Source organism: Nothoprocta perdicaria, unplaced genomic scaffold (assembly GCF_003342845.1).
Source record: "Nothoprocta perdicaria isolate Ctin4 unplaced genomic scaffold, notPer1 scaffold_244, whole genome shotgun sequence".
Taxonomy (NCBI): domain Eukaryota; kingdom Metazoa; phylum Chordata; class Aves; order Tinamiformes; family Tinamidae; genus Nothoprocta; species Nothoprocta perdicaria.
The window spans coordinates 313917-327882 of record NW_020455471.1 but is presented as its reverse complement, the minus strand read 5'-3'; the positions used below and the strand labels follow the sequence as shown (position 1 = coordinate 327882).

The 13966-nt window shown below is 52.8% G+C and overlaps 1 protein-coding gene across 1 annotated transcript; it reads left to right on the top strand.

Moving 5' to 3' along the window:
* Nucleotides 1-6835: 6835 nt before the first annotated feature.
* KDELR3 (KDEL endoplasmic reticulum protein retention receptor 3) lies at nt 6836-13886 on the top strand. The gene is made up of 5 exons (XM_026039893.1): nt 6836-7092; nt 8993-9093; nt 9664-9822; nt 10182-10434; nt 13086-13886. Exons 1-5 carry the CDS (start codon nt 7002-7004, stop codon nt 13124-13126), a joined length of 645 nt encoding a protein of 214 aa, XP_025895678.1. The 5' UTR covers nt 6836-7001; the 3' UTR covers nt 13127-13886.
* The last annotated feature ends 80 nt before the right edge of the window (nt 13887-13966 follow it).

Genomic DNA, 13966 nt, shown 5'->3' with positions numbered 1-13966 from the left:
TGCCTCTGCCTCTCTTCAGCATTTTTGTGCTCTCAGGAGTTTCCATCCCATGGAGCTCTGATTTGTGGCTGCAGCTTGGTGATGAGTTCTGGTCTCTCCCTTCTGCCTGTCTCTCTCCTTCCCTTTCTTTATTTATCCTTGTCTGCTTTATCCCTCTTCTCTATTTCAAAATTTCCTGTGCCATCTCTACTGTTCTGCCCTCCGCTCTTCCTCTCTTTTTTTCCTCCCGCTCTCTTCCTCTGGCTCTCTCTCCCCCTCTCTGATTGCTATGCAGTCTGTAGCTAAGAAGTCAGTAACTCTGTGGTAGGATCCAACAGCTTTCCGCTACTTTAGCCCATCCTYGCGTGTGATCTCAGAGCCATGGATACACGCTGCAGAGCTGCGATGGGGGAGAGGAGAGTGCAACCAAAAGCAGGGGGAAGCACCAAACCCCGGAGAGCTCCTGGGGAGGCAGGAACTGGCCGCCAATATTTAAGCCAGAGGCTTAAATAGCCACGGGCAGGATTTTTTTCCACATGGCTCTGGAGTGCTGAATTCAGACCTCGCTCTGAGAGAGGACCCTATTCTCCATATAATTCCCTGGCTCTTGCAGAGCTTCTGTTGGAGGTTGTGGGATGTCACCGTGGGTTTCCTGGCCCCAAGGCTGCCACCTCCCAGTGCCTATGGCCAGATCCTTCCACTCGGCAATGCCCCTGGCTGTCCTGCTCTGGTCAAGCAATGCTTGGCATAGAAACAAGGACATGGAGGGACCAGTGAGAGATGGGCTCGCTCCCTGCCCCCTTCCCAGTGTATTTCGTGTTGCACCTTGTCGGAGAACTGCTGCGAGGTCCCTGTTGCAGAGACGTCCTAGCCCCAGAGACACGCCAGACACCCAGCCTGGCGCCTTCCCCACGCCGTCTGCTCTTGTGCATTGGGTGGCGACGGGCGCGCGAGGCCTGCCACGTACAGCAAGCCGCTCTCTTCACCCAGCGTCAGCTGTGGATGCTGTGGCATCGCTGTGGAGCTCGTTCAGGGCCTTCGGGGATGCCACATGTTGGCGCCACTGCATTTTTTTTTTCCTGGACCCTTCCCCTTGGGGCTCCTCCACTCCCTGCARCATCTCTGGGGCTTTTATCTCTTCTTTGAGGTGAAAGGGAGATGGAAAGGGAAACATAATGGGCTTCCTTATGTCAGTGCGAAGGATTGAAGATGTCCCTTTAATTTCAGAGGGAAGACGGATACTTTAAGTGGTTGTGACATTGCAGCCACCAGCAATATGCATGCCCTTCTTAGGGACAACCACATGCCGGGTCAGCAATGGTGGCTGGACGTGTTCTCCTTCTTGGTGTCTCATCTACCATTCCCAGCACTAAGACATCGGCATAAGCCGAATTCTGGCACCACTGAAGTGAAGCTCTCACTGATCCAACCTGGAGAGCCACGGGGGATCTTCTGGCCCATCAGTTGAGTCTGCACAGCCTGTGGAGAGCCAAGCTGTTGTTGGGGGCGGGGGGCGCTCAGCTTGCTGAAAACCTAGATGGACCAAAAAGAGATTGAAAATCACGGATTGTCAGCTGGATCCCGTCCTGCAGGGCTCGTACCTSCTCCCCTCCGCGAACCACGCTGCGACCTTGCACCACATGGGATGCCCCCTCACCCAGCGCAGGGACCCCGTCCCCCACAGCAAGCCCCCGCCGAGCGCAGCCCGCACTTACCTGCAAAAGGAACATCAGGAGAACAGGGTATTTTTAGCCTCCCTCGGCGCGGATTCGCAGCTGCAAACGGGGAGCGCAGCCAGCAGCCTGCAAGCAGCCAGCTCGCCCCGGCCCACCCGCAGCTGCTCTGCAGAGCGGCTCGCAAGGCGCCGCAGCGAGCGAGCAGAGGGGCCGCCGTGGGGCCCTGTCCTCCCCCCRGCCCTGTGGGGACAGCCTCCGCGGCGGCACTACCCGTGAGTGACGTCCACGCACGCGGAGGGCAGCTGCAGCCCTAAGGGGTTGGGGCTGCTTCCCGCCGTGTGAAATTAAACCTGCCCCCAGCATCTCAGCAGTCGTTTTAACTCCTCCTCATGTGAAAATAYTCCCGATCCCTCCTTTACCCCATTGGGAGTGAAATTTCAGGGCAGTGTAGGAAGTGCTCTGGGACCCCTGGGACAGGAGGACGCATGAGGAACAAGCCAGGAGATTGTGTGGAGCACTAGGGTCTGGTTTCCTTCCCAGCGACTTTAGTGGCAACAGATCTGCCTGCTCTTGCCTCATGCTGAAGGCAACCGTGAAAGCAAGAAAGGGAGCCCTGGCTCCTTCGTTGGTGACGCCAGAGCTCCCTTGTGTGACCCTGGGCAAGTTGTTCCCTCTCTGTGGGCGCCACCAAGAGGCTCCGGCCCCGTCTTGGCAAGAGGGGAAGCCACGAGGCACTTGGGCATCCGGACAGCTGCTCAACCTTCACTTCTGCTTTTCACTGCTGTTCCCTTTCTCCTCATGCTCCTGGCCACCCTGAAAACCTCTCCGGAGCCAGCGCACCTGGGCAGGATGCTTAAAGACACCCAATAATCACGTTTCCCTTCGTCTTCCCAACCTCAGGCTCGCTAGCTGTGCCTCCGGCGACGCAGACAAGCCCTGGCATGGCGGGTGCTGCCACACGGGACCTGGGGGATGTCACCAGTGGGAAGCCACCCGGCGCTGGCCACCCCGTCCCGGCACGTGCTCCCAGGCCGGCCGTGCCCCCAGCCCCGCAGAGGGTGGCTCACACTCGCCACCCCCGGCCGTCTCCACCAGCACTGCCTTTAATAAGCAGCGTGGAATATTTTAGCACCTATGGAAAAGCCACCACAGACGGTGGTGGCAGCCGTTGCCAGGGAGACGCTCCCAAAAATAGCCCCACTCCGCCAACCTTTCCCGATGCTGCTGTGGGGATGCGGGAGGCGGAGGCCTGGAGGGCGGGCGCAGCGCTCCTGGCAGGGCGAGCGAGCCCCGAGCCCCATCCTGCCCGGGCTGAGGTCAAGCACGACCATGGGGCCAGCAGCCCCTGCTGGGGCACCCACAGCTCCCACTGCTGGGGCACCCACGGCTCCTCTTCGTGGCAACCCCAGCCAAACTGGCCACCAGCCCACGAGCGCTGTCTGCCCTGGGTGCCCTCGAGCCAYCAAAGCAGTTCTGTCCCCTCAGCACGTGCCGAGCCCCCACGGCTGCCCCACACGACGTCCCGCTTGTGCCCCATGTGCCAGGCGCAGCCGCTCTCCACCAGTGCCCGCAGCACCGAGCTGCTCCGCGCCTGCACCGTTAGCCCATGGGAGGTGCAAGCGGTGCCCAAGGCTTGGGCCAGTTGGCTGTGCCCAATYGCTTCCCTCTTCCCTCACCTCCTTCCCGGATGCAGCCTCTGGGATGAGGCCCCCAGAGGCTGCTCGTGGGTGCCAYGTGGGTTAGAGGCGCCTCGAGCCACGGCGCCGAGCGGGAACGCAGCGGGACTCCCCACCGAGCAGCTGCGCAGGGCAAGAGCCTTGCTGGTGGTGGAGACACAAGCTTGAGCAAGCCGGAGAACTGCCCTTTTCTCCTGCTTCTCCTGGTCGAGCAGCTGGGATCAGGGAAGGGCCGGGGAAGGAGAGTGGCCCTGGAAGAGGTTGCTGCTCCCTCGGGAGAATGAGATCCTCCACACTAGCAAATGGAGAGAGGAAAAAACAAAAATAGAAGATGATAATAATAAAAACCCCTCCAAATTCCCGTTTTTAATGCCAAATCGCAACTCCCTCTCCTCCCTGTCACCCTGGTGACATTCCTTGCCGTCGCCATGGAAACGGGAGGCATGGAGGGAGCATCACGGAGCGCGGCAGCGGCAGCGCCCCGGCATTATTTTGGGAGGCAGGGAGACACCCAGCGCGAGGCGCTTTATGTTGTGGCAGGGAAGGAGGTGGGGAGGAGGGACGGTTATTTTTACTTGTTCCCTCTGCGTGTGCCAGTTTCTCCTCTTTAGAGCGCCCGGTGGCCCGTGCCAGTCAACCCCAGGCGGCCCACGGGGCCCACGCGGCCCGCGGGGACGTCCTGCAGGGAGACGCCGGCCCAGGGGTCCATCTTGCAGCTAGGCCCGGGGCGCTGCCATCCCCCTTGTCTGCGTTGTCCCTTCGCTTGCTGCGGCTCCGGCGAGTGCTCGGGACACTCGCCCGAGCTGCTCGCACAAAACCCTCGGGCTGTCACCTTGGCCGGTGGCACCTGGGGCCACAGCAGGAAATAAAAGCAGGGCTGGCGGGCTGAGCTGCTCCGCTTAGGTCCTGTGGAAGGCCTAAGGTAAAGAGACTAAACCCCTGCCAGCAGCAGGAGTCTAGGTAAGGAGACTAAACCTCCACCACCAGCATCACCTCCTCGCTGATGAAGACTGCGGGTGAAGATGTGAAGAGCAGCAGGGCGGCCAAGAGGCTCCTAAAACCAGAGGGAAGTTTGCAGAAGGAGACCCAGCAAGAAGGGGCTCGGGGTGAGATGGAGGGGGTGTCCCATGGAAATGGAGCGAGTCCCACGGAGCAATTCCCCCCTCTAGTTTATTCCCAACCACTGCCCGCACTCCTCGGCGCGGTGATCACAAGGCTACGGCTGCACTGCCGCCCCAGCRCACACGTCCCCCAGGGCCCCTGCAGCCGATGGCTGCTGTGCGGGGTCACCGCTAAGCCCCCCTGCACCTCACTTTGCCCAACCAGCTCTCTCCAAAGGCGGCAAATTCCTGCTGAAGTCCACGATGGCTCTGCACAAGGAGCCGGAAACTTGGTTTCAGATGGAGTCACTGCCACTTCATACCCACTTGTTCCTTCCCGACATCATCCGTTAGTCTAAACTCTCGTCCCGCTTGCTCGCTAGGCTGAGCAAGTGTTTTCCAGCCAAACCTGAAAACCCTGTCTGGAAAAGCCCAATATGCCAGGTGTTGTAGAGGCAAAGAGGGAAAACACGGCAGGCAGCCTAATGGGCAAGGAGGAAATGTATGCAAATGTATGCAGAAAGGAATCTGGTTGCATGAATAAACTTGTTAGCACCAGGAATAATATTTTTACACTTTAATCATTAAGGCCGTTACTCCAGACTGAGCCCATAAGGACATGCCAAAGAAAGAAAAATCCGAAGGAATCGCTGCAGGTGGAGCCTGGGGACAGAGCAACCAGCCTCCAAAAGCAGCCGCTGGGCAAGAGCAACATGGGCTCTGTAGCCACAGTGGGGAAAATTAGCCCAACGGCCAGGCACAGTTTGTTTGGGGATAAGGTGACAAATTAAACCAACCATTTGTCATTTTAAAGGGTCTTTATAGTAGCAATTAGGTAATAAAAAGGGCCCTGTAGTGCTCTCCTATTGCTGAACCCATCTCAATGCTGAGGTCCTCATCCTCCAGCTGGTCCAGTGAGATCCTTCGCTCCTCACAGCTTAACCTCTGCTGCAAAGACAAGACTGATCTCAAGTAGACTGGTTGCCCATGACGGCTACTGAATATACAAGAACTCTGTAACAAAGTCACTACTGATATCCTTTCCTTTTGATTAAAATGATGGTACACACGTATTTCTTTCACACAGCATGTGTATTACATGTTTTTTAATCCCCTTGCAGGAATCTATGATCAATATTTTCAATGAAGTATATTTAAAAACAGGCTTTTGGAGAACTTTTTTTCCTTCTAGGCTGAGCTCTTGGATGCTCCTGGTTTCCAGCTCATATCCGGGAGCCAACACACAAGCCACGTTCCCTGCTCCCTCCCTCCGGAGCTTCCGTGTCCACAGCTCAGCCAACGCCCGGGCTCTGTTCCAGCTGCTTCACCACAAACCCACACGTCTTTTGGAGGAGCAACCACAGGTTGCCTGCTCCGGACCAGGGCACCCAAAGCAGTGCGCACTGCCGTGTGTCCTCAGCACCGTCCTCACTGGGCCCTGCTTAGTTCAGTGTCCGGTCCCGAGGGAAAAGTCCAGGGCAGCGTAATCAGCGTTTGCTGTCAGGCAACCCCAGCCCCCAGCAAGACGAGCAAAGCCAGGAAGGGCCCTAAAGCACTGAGGAAGATGAAGGTCCCCRGTGCAGCCGAGGGCCGTGCAGAGCAGGGGAGGGCTGCAGTGCTCGGGCACTCGCGGCGGGAGAGGAGACAGCCCTCGAGTCCAGGCAGACCCAAGGAGCCACRGTCGCAATGTAACGCCACGCAAGCCAAAGACATTCAAATCCATCCTCTTCCCATCCCCTTCCTTTGATCTACGGGCGTAGGGGAGCGCTGGGGGAGCGCCAGGAAGTTTTTCCTTAACAGCAGTTTCTGTTTCGCTGGAGAATCACTGCCCAGAAAGTGCTGGAGTCAACACAGGGCTGCCCAGCTCGGAGCAGGGCAGAGATTAATGTGCCCAAAGGGACCGTCATGGTCCCTCGGGAGCCATCCGAGGACTGCGCCATCCTCCCCATCTCCCTCCAACCCCAGATGAGGGATAAGCATTTCCGTTTGCCTTATCCCCTTCAGGAACGCTTCCGTGTGTAATTTGAGACAAGGGGAAAAAAAGAGGAAGAGAGAAAAAAAAAGAAAAAGGAAAAATCGCGCGGTTATTCCCGCCTCCTCCTCCCTTCTCTCCTCCCCGGACAGCCAGGAGCCACGTCACCCAGTGCTGGCTTTGGGATTGCTGAGCAGACTTCTCGGGTCCTTCTTGGGGACAAACCCAACTTTGCCGGGGAGATCCGCCTGGAGGGGAGGGAGCTGGGGCCGCAGAGAGGGCAAACTGGTTCCAGTGGAGATAAAATCAACCTTGAAGTAAACTTAAGCAAGGGGGGCAGTTCACCCTACAAGGTAAAACGGGTATTTTTTTATAAAAGGAGCCTGAGTTTTCCTCCACCAGAAGAATTTATACACAGATAAAAAGAAAGCTCAGTTGGAAGAGAACATCTATTTGACCAAGGCTAGAGCCCAAAAAAAAGAGGAAAATCTGCTGAATTTTACCAAGAGACAATCTTTGGGGAAGCCCTAGAGCCTGCCCTAGCCCTGCACCCGTGCAGACGCTCTGCTTGCTTTGCCTCCGAGGAGTCTGCGCAGCAATGAACATCTTCCGGATCCTGGGGGAYATCTCCCACTTGCTGGCTATTATCATCCTGCTGATTAAGATCCAGAGGTCTAAGTCCTGTGCCGGTGAGTTTTCTCCACCTGCTCCCACGTCCTTTTCTTTTCGCACTGGAGAAGGAGGGGTCCCTTCTTGGAGGGCAGCTTGGTGAGAGGCCCAAGCAAGGTCATGGAGAGGAGGTGTGTGGGCAGGGGAGGTGAATTCRGGGCTGCTCATGCTAGCAATAGTCATCCCTCCCGGCCTGGGTCCTCGCAGAGAATCAAGTTTCCTTCTCCTTGCAGCTCTCCAAGATCCTACTCCGCTTCTTGTCCCTCTTTCTCCTACTCTTTGCTGATCTATCTTCATTTTTGGACAAGTCTGGGGGCCGCTGTAGAAGCTGCCAGCAAATCCATCCCAGTCCAAGGTGATTTCTCCAGCCAGGAGGGAGCTGGATGTGGTGGAAGGATGAGCTGTGGTGGAAGGATGAGGGCAAGGCGCCCTGGTGCAGGTGTTTGTTTCGGGGTGATGAAGTGAAGGGGTGGGTATTGTGGCTGCGGAGAGGTGACCGACAAGCACGAGAACCAGCAGAAGGAATGCAGGGAGAAAGCTTTTGCCGAGGGCAGCCAAGCTCCTGCAGGAGAGGAGCCCGCAGGGCCCGCGCTGCCAGCTGGCCGCGAGCAGCGGCAGACAGACAGACAGACACGTCGTCACGCTCGCCGTCCAAGGCGCCCGCCGCGCAGCGCCCAGGGCAGCGGCTGAGGTGGGCACTGCTCATCCTCAAGGCTCGTCCCCACAGCGCCTTGGCGAATCGTCCCGCGCTGGAGCCACGTGTGTTGCTCAGGGAGATGATGGGATGAGATGTCCCGGCTCCTGTGGGTGCTGCTTTAGGCAGGATGTCCTGGGAGCCGGCGGGCAGGTACCAGAGCCTCCTTGAGGGTTGCTGAGGGAGCCTGCGCAGGGAAATTCAAGCAGTTGCTTCCTGAAGGAGCATTCTGCTCGGAGTTCACAAACTAAGGGATTTCCGGGCTGTGCCACAGCAGTCACCACAAGCAGAAAAACTCTATGATTTTACTGCATTTGCCACCCTCTCCATGCTGCTTCTCGTGCTGGAGGCCCAACCAGTGGTGACTAAGCACCGACAGCATCCGTGGGCTGCTCCCTGATCCCTCAGCTCTTCCCTAATGTGGCATATGCCACATCACATAAACCCACGACAAGGTAGGCAGGCATGCAAAGGGGGCAAGGAAGGGAGAAGAAATGCATTTTCATGACAGTAAGGACTGAATTGGCCAAAGCAGTGAACCTACCCACCAAGAGCTGTTCCCAACAGTTCCAAGCCAGGGCTCAAGAGCATGAGGAGGAGTGACATAGAGAGGGTCTGGCTTGGTCCACATGTGGATCTGGAGGTATCAGGGCTCCTGCTTGGGCTGTTCTTTGTCATCAGTATTCTCTTATTAAAGGTCCAAACGGAGACAACAACAGCAACGTCCCTGGTTAACCTGGCTTGTGCTCTCTGGCGCCCACCTGACTTCCATTAAGTGTYTGGGGTGAACACTTAACGGGATTAGCTGCCCTGGCCCCACCAGTCACAAAGACAGGTCTGGCTCAGGTGAGCACTGGTCATGGGTGCTGCTGGGGCTCAACTTCAGCAAAYCCAATACCAGTGCGATAGGCACCCACTGTCCACATCCAGCGAGTTCCTCRGTGGACTGTGATTTACCAAACACTGCCAGCACTGGAAAGGAATCCCTACCCTGATAATCACCCCTACAAATATAATTTCTCCTATATATATTAAAAAAAAAAAAACTTTAAAAAAAGTGTTGGAAAGAGTCCATCCTGCACAGTAACTTAGAAATGTTCCCTATTACATAAAGAAAAACGAGTGTATGCCACAGTTTTTGAAGAAGATGAAAGGGAAGACCTGCCATCCTAAAGAATTTTCCCTTCATCAGCCTCTTCCCTTCCTTTCTTCTCCTTGCACTGCAGGTATCTCCGGGAAAAGTCAGATACTTTTTGCCCTTGTCTTCACAACCCGCTACCTGGACCTGTTCACAAACTTCATATCCATCTACAACACCGTGATGAAGGTAAGGAGAAGTTCTAGCACAAGCAGCCACATCAGCTCATCATGGTTCCTCAGGGAATGTGAGGGAAAATGTCCACTAAGGGAGAGGAAAGCGCAATTGCACCTTCCTTGTCAATCTCCCACACTTCTCATGATGCCACTGAAGCCCCAGCAGGCTGCACATGGGCAGGTCAGAGCCCATGGGCAGGCCAGGATCTTTGGGGTCCCCATCCCTCTGTTGACAAGAAGCCCAGACAGCAGAAAGTCCCATCTCTGTGTTGCATGAGAAAGCGGACCCCACCACACCGTTGGTACCACCRAGACCAGGCAAGATCCCGAATCAAGCTTGGGTCTCCTTCCACAGCAGGAGCATTTCACCAAGTGAACCTCTCCACATAGTGCCTGGAATGGCCCAAACAAGGGTGATCCTTGCATAGAGCAAGAGCTYACTCCTATCTCATCCCAGCCCAGGCCCATCAGGATCAGGGTAACGGATTTTGACTTTGGCAAAGCTAGTCTAAGCTAAGTCTCTCTTATGGCACAGAAGACGGGATCAAAGGTAAGATCTTGTCATCTCCCTTCCCTCTCGCAGGTCATTTTCTTGCTATGTGCCTACATCACCGTGTACATGATCTATGGGAAATTCCGGAAAACATTYGACAGCGAGAATGACTCCTTTCGCCTTGAATTCCTCTTGGTCCCTGTCACAGGCTTGTCATTTCTGGAGAATCACAGCTTTACACCCTTGGAGGTAAGAAAGGGAATAGGAAAGTGAAGGTAAATGGTCATCCATGTAAGTGGAAGGTAGATGAGTGTCTGGTACTACACAGCAAAGCTAGAAGGAYGTTGAATAGTTAAGATTTTTAATAGTAACACCATGCAGAAAAGATTAGCAGTCCTTGAAGAACATACCATGTAGAGAGTGGCTCTGTGTAGTAGAGCAGCTCAGCACTCTCMGTCCCAACAAAGCAGGTCCATTCTCTACAACTTCAAAAGCACTACTCGTCCTGCTTTGCTACCAGTGCTCTGATTGTTAATTTAGGATCTTTGGGCCCTGGTGCAACTTAACCAGCATCAAGATGCTCCGCTGTCCCATTTTTCATCTCACAGATCCTCTGGACCTTCTCCATCTACCTGGAGTCAGTGGCCATCCTTCCCCAGCTCTTCATGATCAGTAAGACGGGGGAAGCAGAGACCATCACAACTCACTACCTTTTCTTCTTGGGCCTCTACCGTGCTCTCTACATCGCCAACTGGATCTGGCGCTACCAYACTGAGAAATTCTACGACCAGATCGCGGTAGTTTCCGGGGTGGTACAAACCATCTTCTACTGTGATTTCTTTTATCTCTACGTTACCAAAGGTAGGTGAAGGAGTTGGTTCAAAGTCCGCAACACGCATTCTTGTGGGGTGGTGCAGTGCAGCTTGCCGTTGGTCAATCCCTAAGTGATTTTACCGACCCTGTACTAGATTTGTGATGTCTGTTATCCACCTAAAGTCCATTTTAAGAAACACATCTGAGGAAACCACATGGATCTTTCCGCTCACAAGGATCTAGACAGACATGTGAAACAAAGTAGAGATTTAATTAGAAATAAGCCTGGTTTAACTCCACCCCAGGAAGTTAATGATTAAGATATATTCATTTCTAACTACATTTGAAAGATTAGGAATTATACCAAAAAAAAAAAAAAAAAACAACTTAACAGGGAAGAAGAAAACAGAAGGAGGCAGATGACACTGGAGTAAGCAGCTACAGACACGTAGAGATTTTAAGACTACCTTTTCTTTTGGTGAGAAAGATGTAACCTTCTCAAGAACTGATTCTGTAGGAAGACAGAAAGGCACTTACGTGCTCAAGGGAACTTTCTGTTTTCCAAAGTAAAGATGCACCTTCCTCTTCAATGCTGTGTTTTGGTAAATGGTACCTTATTTGGAGGTACCAAATGAGCTCATATGGAGCTCACAGACCTAACAAGATCAAGGGCCTGAAATTATATAGAACGTGCTATGGTTTGTTTAGGCTGAAGTGTGCTTTAACGTGCTTTTATGTTTGGCAGGGTGGAACTTGATGGAGTCTAGCTGAGTGAACGCTTTCTAACTCCCTCACGCTCCTGAAGYAGCTTGCCAAAGCCAGGAGTGAGAGGGTTAGATAGAAAGATGACAGGAGTCCCAAGCAGGTGGCTGGCCTTTATGGATTAAGCCTTCCTTCTGTGACAAAAACACATCTGTAGCCAGGAAATTACTTTGTAAAACTGCCATCACCGTGCTCCATGTCAACTCCTTTATTTACTTAACTCCCATTTCAGCTTCACTCAGTTAATGTGTCCTGTGCCCTTCTACGTTTTGTTAAAATTTCACACCCCTTGCAGCTGGGGGGAATGGAACAAAACGGAAAAAAAAACTGCTGGTTTCCAGTCTTGCATCACCAGTAGTAAGATCACAAAATTTAGATGATACAGGAGGCAGAAGAAAAAAGTATTTGTTCCTGAGACATCACAGCAGGAAGAGAATTATTTTTTTTCCACAAATTTTCCAAATCATATAGAGAAAAACAGAAGAAGGGAGGGACTGAAGACAATTTGCAGRCATTTATGAAAAACAGCAATATTTTAACAGCTTGTATATCCATCTTCCACTCTTGGAAAAATAAGATCAGGCAAAGGCAAAGACACCTGACGCACACAAACCTCTTTGGCAAGACTTCAGAACAACCTGTGCCAGAGCATTGTAAAGGAATGTCTGCATAATGCAGCAGCTTCTTAATCTTGTTTTCAAAACTAGCAGAGATGCCTTCAGTTTCGAACGAGAAGGGGCCAAAAGATACTCTCTCCAGACCCCAACATTTTGTGTTTCGCAGACTTGTTGAGGTTGGAAGGTACCTCTGGAGGTTGCCCAGTCCATCTCTCCTGCTCAGGCCTGTATCCAGCCAGGCTTTGASTATTTCTAGGGATGGATACTGGACACCTGCTCCAGTGTTTGCCCAGCCTCCCAGCATGAGCTTTGTTTAAATTTTAATTTTCTGCATTTCAATCTTCACCCACTGCTACCTCCAGTCCTCGCTTTCTCACATGGGACGACGTGGAGATGCTCCAAGCCTTTGTTGTCTTTATGACCCTTCCCTGGCTCATTGCACTACATCCACGTCTCAGGCCAGAGCCGGACACAGATCTCCTGCTGTGGCCTCACCAGGACCGAGGGGAAGGATCATTTCCCAGGACCCGCTGCAAACCCGCTTCCTCCTAAAGCAGCCCGGCAGCCTATTGGTCTGCTCGGCCTAGATGTTTTCCTGGCTCCCCATTAACTTCCCATCAGGCTACCCAGGTCCTTCTCCGCCAGCCTCCTCTCCGGGCAGGYGGCCACAGCTTGGGCTCGTGTGTCATTCCTCTGCAGAACAGRACGTGACCTTCCCTTTGCTAAAGCTCATGGGGCTTCCAGCCTGCCAAGGGTCCTCTGAACAGCAGCACAAATTACCATGTGTTACGAGCGCGCCACTYGGGCTTGTAGGGGCTGTAGGGTAGTTAAGTCCCTGTATGAGCCACTGTGAAGAGGAAGCATGAAGTATTTTGGGTTACTTTCTCCTTTAGCATAAAGGAGAAGTCTAGGTAAAATTTGGAGTCTTCCATCCTTACGAGCAATGTTGTAGGAGTCATCTCCTACTAGGGATTAAAGATTTTTATTTCTTTTCTCTTAAATTTTACCATTCTTGCTCAGTTCTTACACAGTGAAAAAAGAAAGGGGGTTGTCTGGAGCTGTCAATCTTCAGTAAKAACTGGGGATAAGCAATTTTCTTGTTGTCTTCTTTCTTGAAGACAACATGACTTCATTCCTACTTCAGTAAATAGGAAATTAACGTCAAATAGAGGATTGCTTGAGAATGTCCTTTGACATCTGATATTTCACTGTCCTTTGCAAATCTGACCACCCACTACCTCCAAAACATACATAATTCTGAAACACTGAAACAGCTGAATCCCCCAAGGTTCCTTCATTTATCTCTTTTTATTTGTGCAGTCCTAAAAGGAAAAAAGCTCAGCCTTCCGATGCCTATTTGAAGATGCTTCCACAACTGCAAGTGCCTGAAGACGAAGGTCCGAGCTCACAGCCTTCCTCTCCTGCCCCTTGCTGACCAAGCAAAGGGCCGAGTTCCAGCTCCACGCCAGAAGACRCTGAGGCTTGGAAAGCTGGAACGCTTTTTGACCTGTATGGGACTTTGCCTCAGTTTCCCTCATCCTCTCCTCTTCTTACTTGAATCTAGTGCTAGAACGTAGTGCTGGGCAATATCACAGCCACCTCAGCTATCCCCTCCTGCTTTGATCCACAGTGTCCACATCCAAAACACTCCCCTATCCTGGCCCTAAGGCACAAGGAATAARAGGGAAGTTGTCACTACCCCTTCAGCTCTTCAGCCTTTACAACAGCCTATGCAGAGGAGAACTCGGTGTTGCCAACWCCGTAACACACACAGTCCCGCTTCACGTGCGGCCACCTCCGGCACGGCAGGCACGGCCTTACAGAACTCATGTGTGCACCAGGATCCACCTGCGACTCCGCTCTGCCTTCCCCCTATTCCAGTCAGGTCCCCGAACCCGCAAGAAAAATATATTTCTTTCAAATTACAAGAAACTTCCAATTCTACAGATACTCAGACATCATTTTTTCTTTTTCCCCCTCCTTCCTTCAGTGACAGTTCCTAAAATTCTACCAAGGGGGAACATTTCTATTAAAATCCAGTATGGTACCAACGGATGTCTCTAACTCCTTCAACTTGTTTAAGAACTGGGAGGAAAAAAGAAAAAGGAGGGGGGTACAGACTGTTATATGCTCTGAAAATAAAGACAAAGTCCACACTTTATTGACAACAGTGTTTTTATTTATACCTACAAAAGAAAACA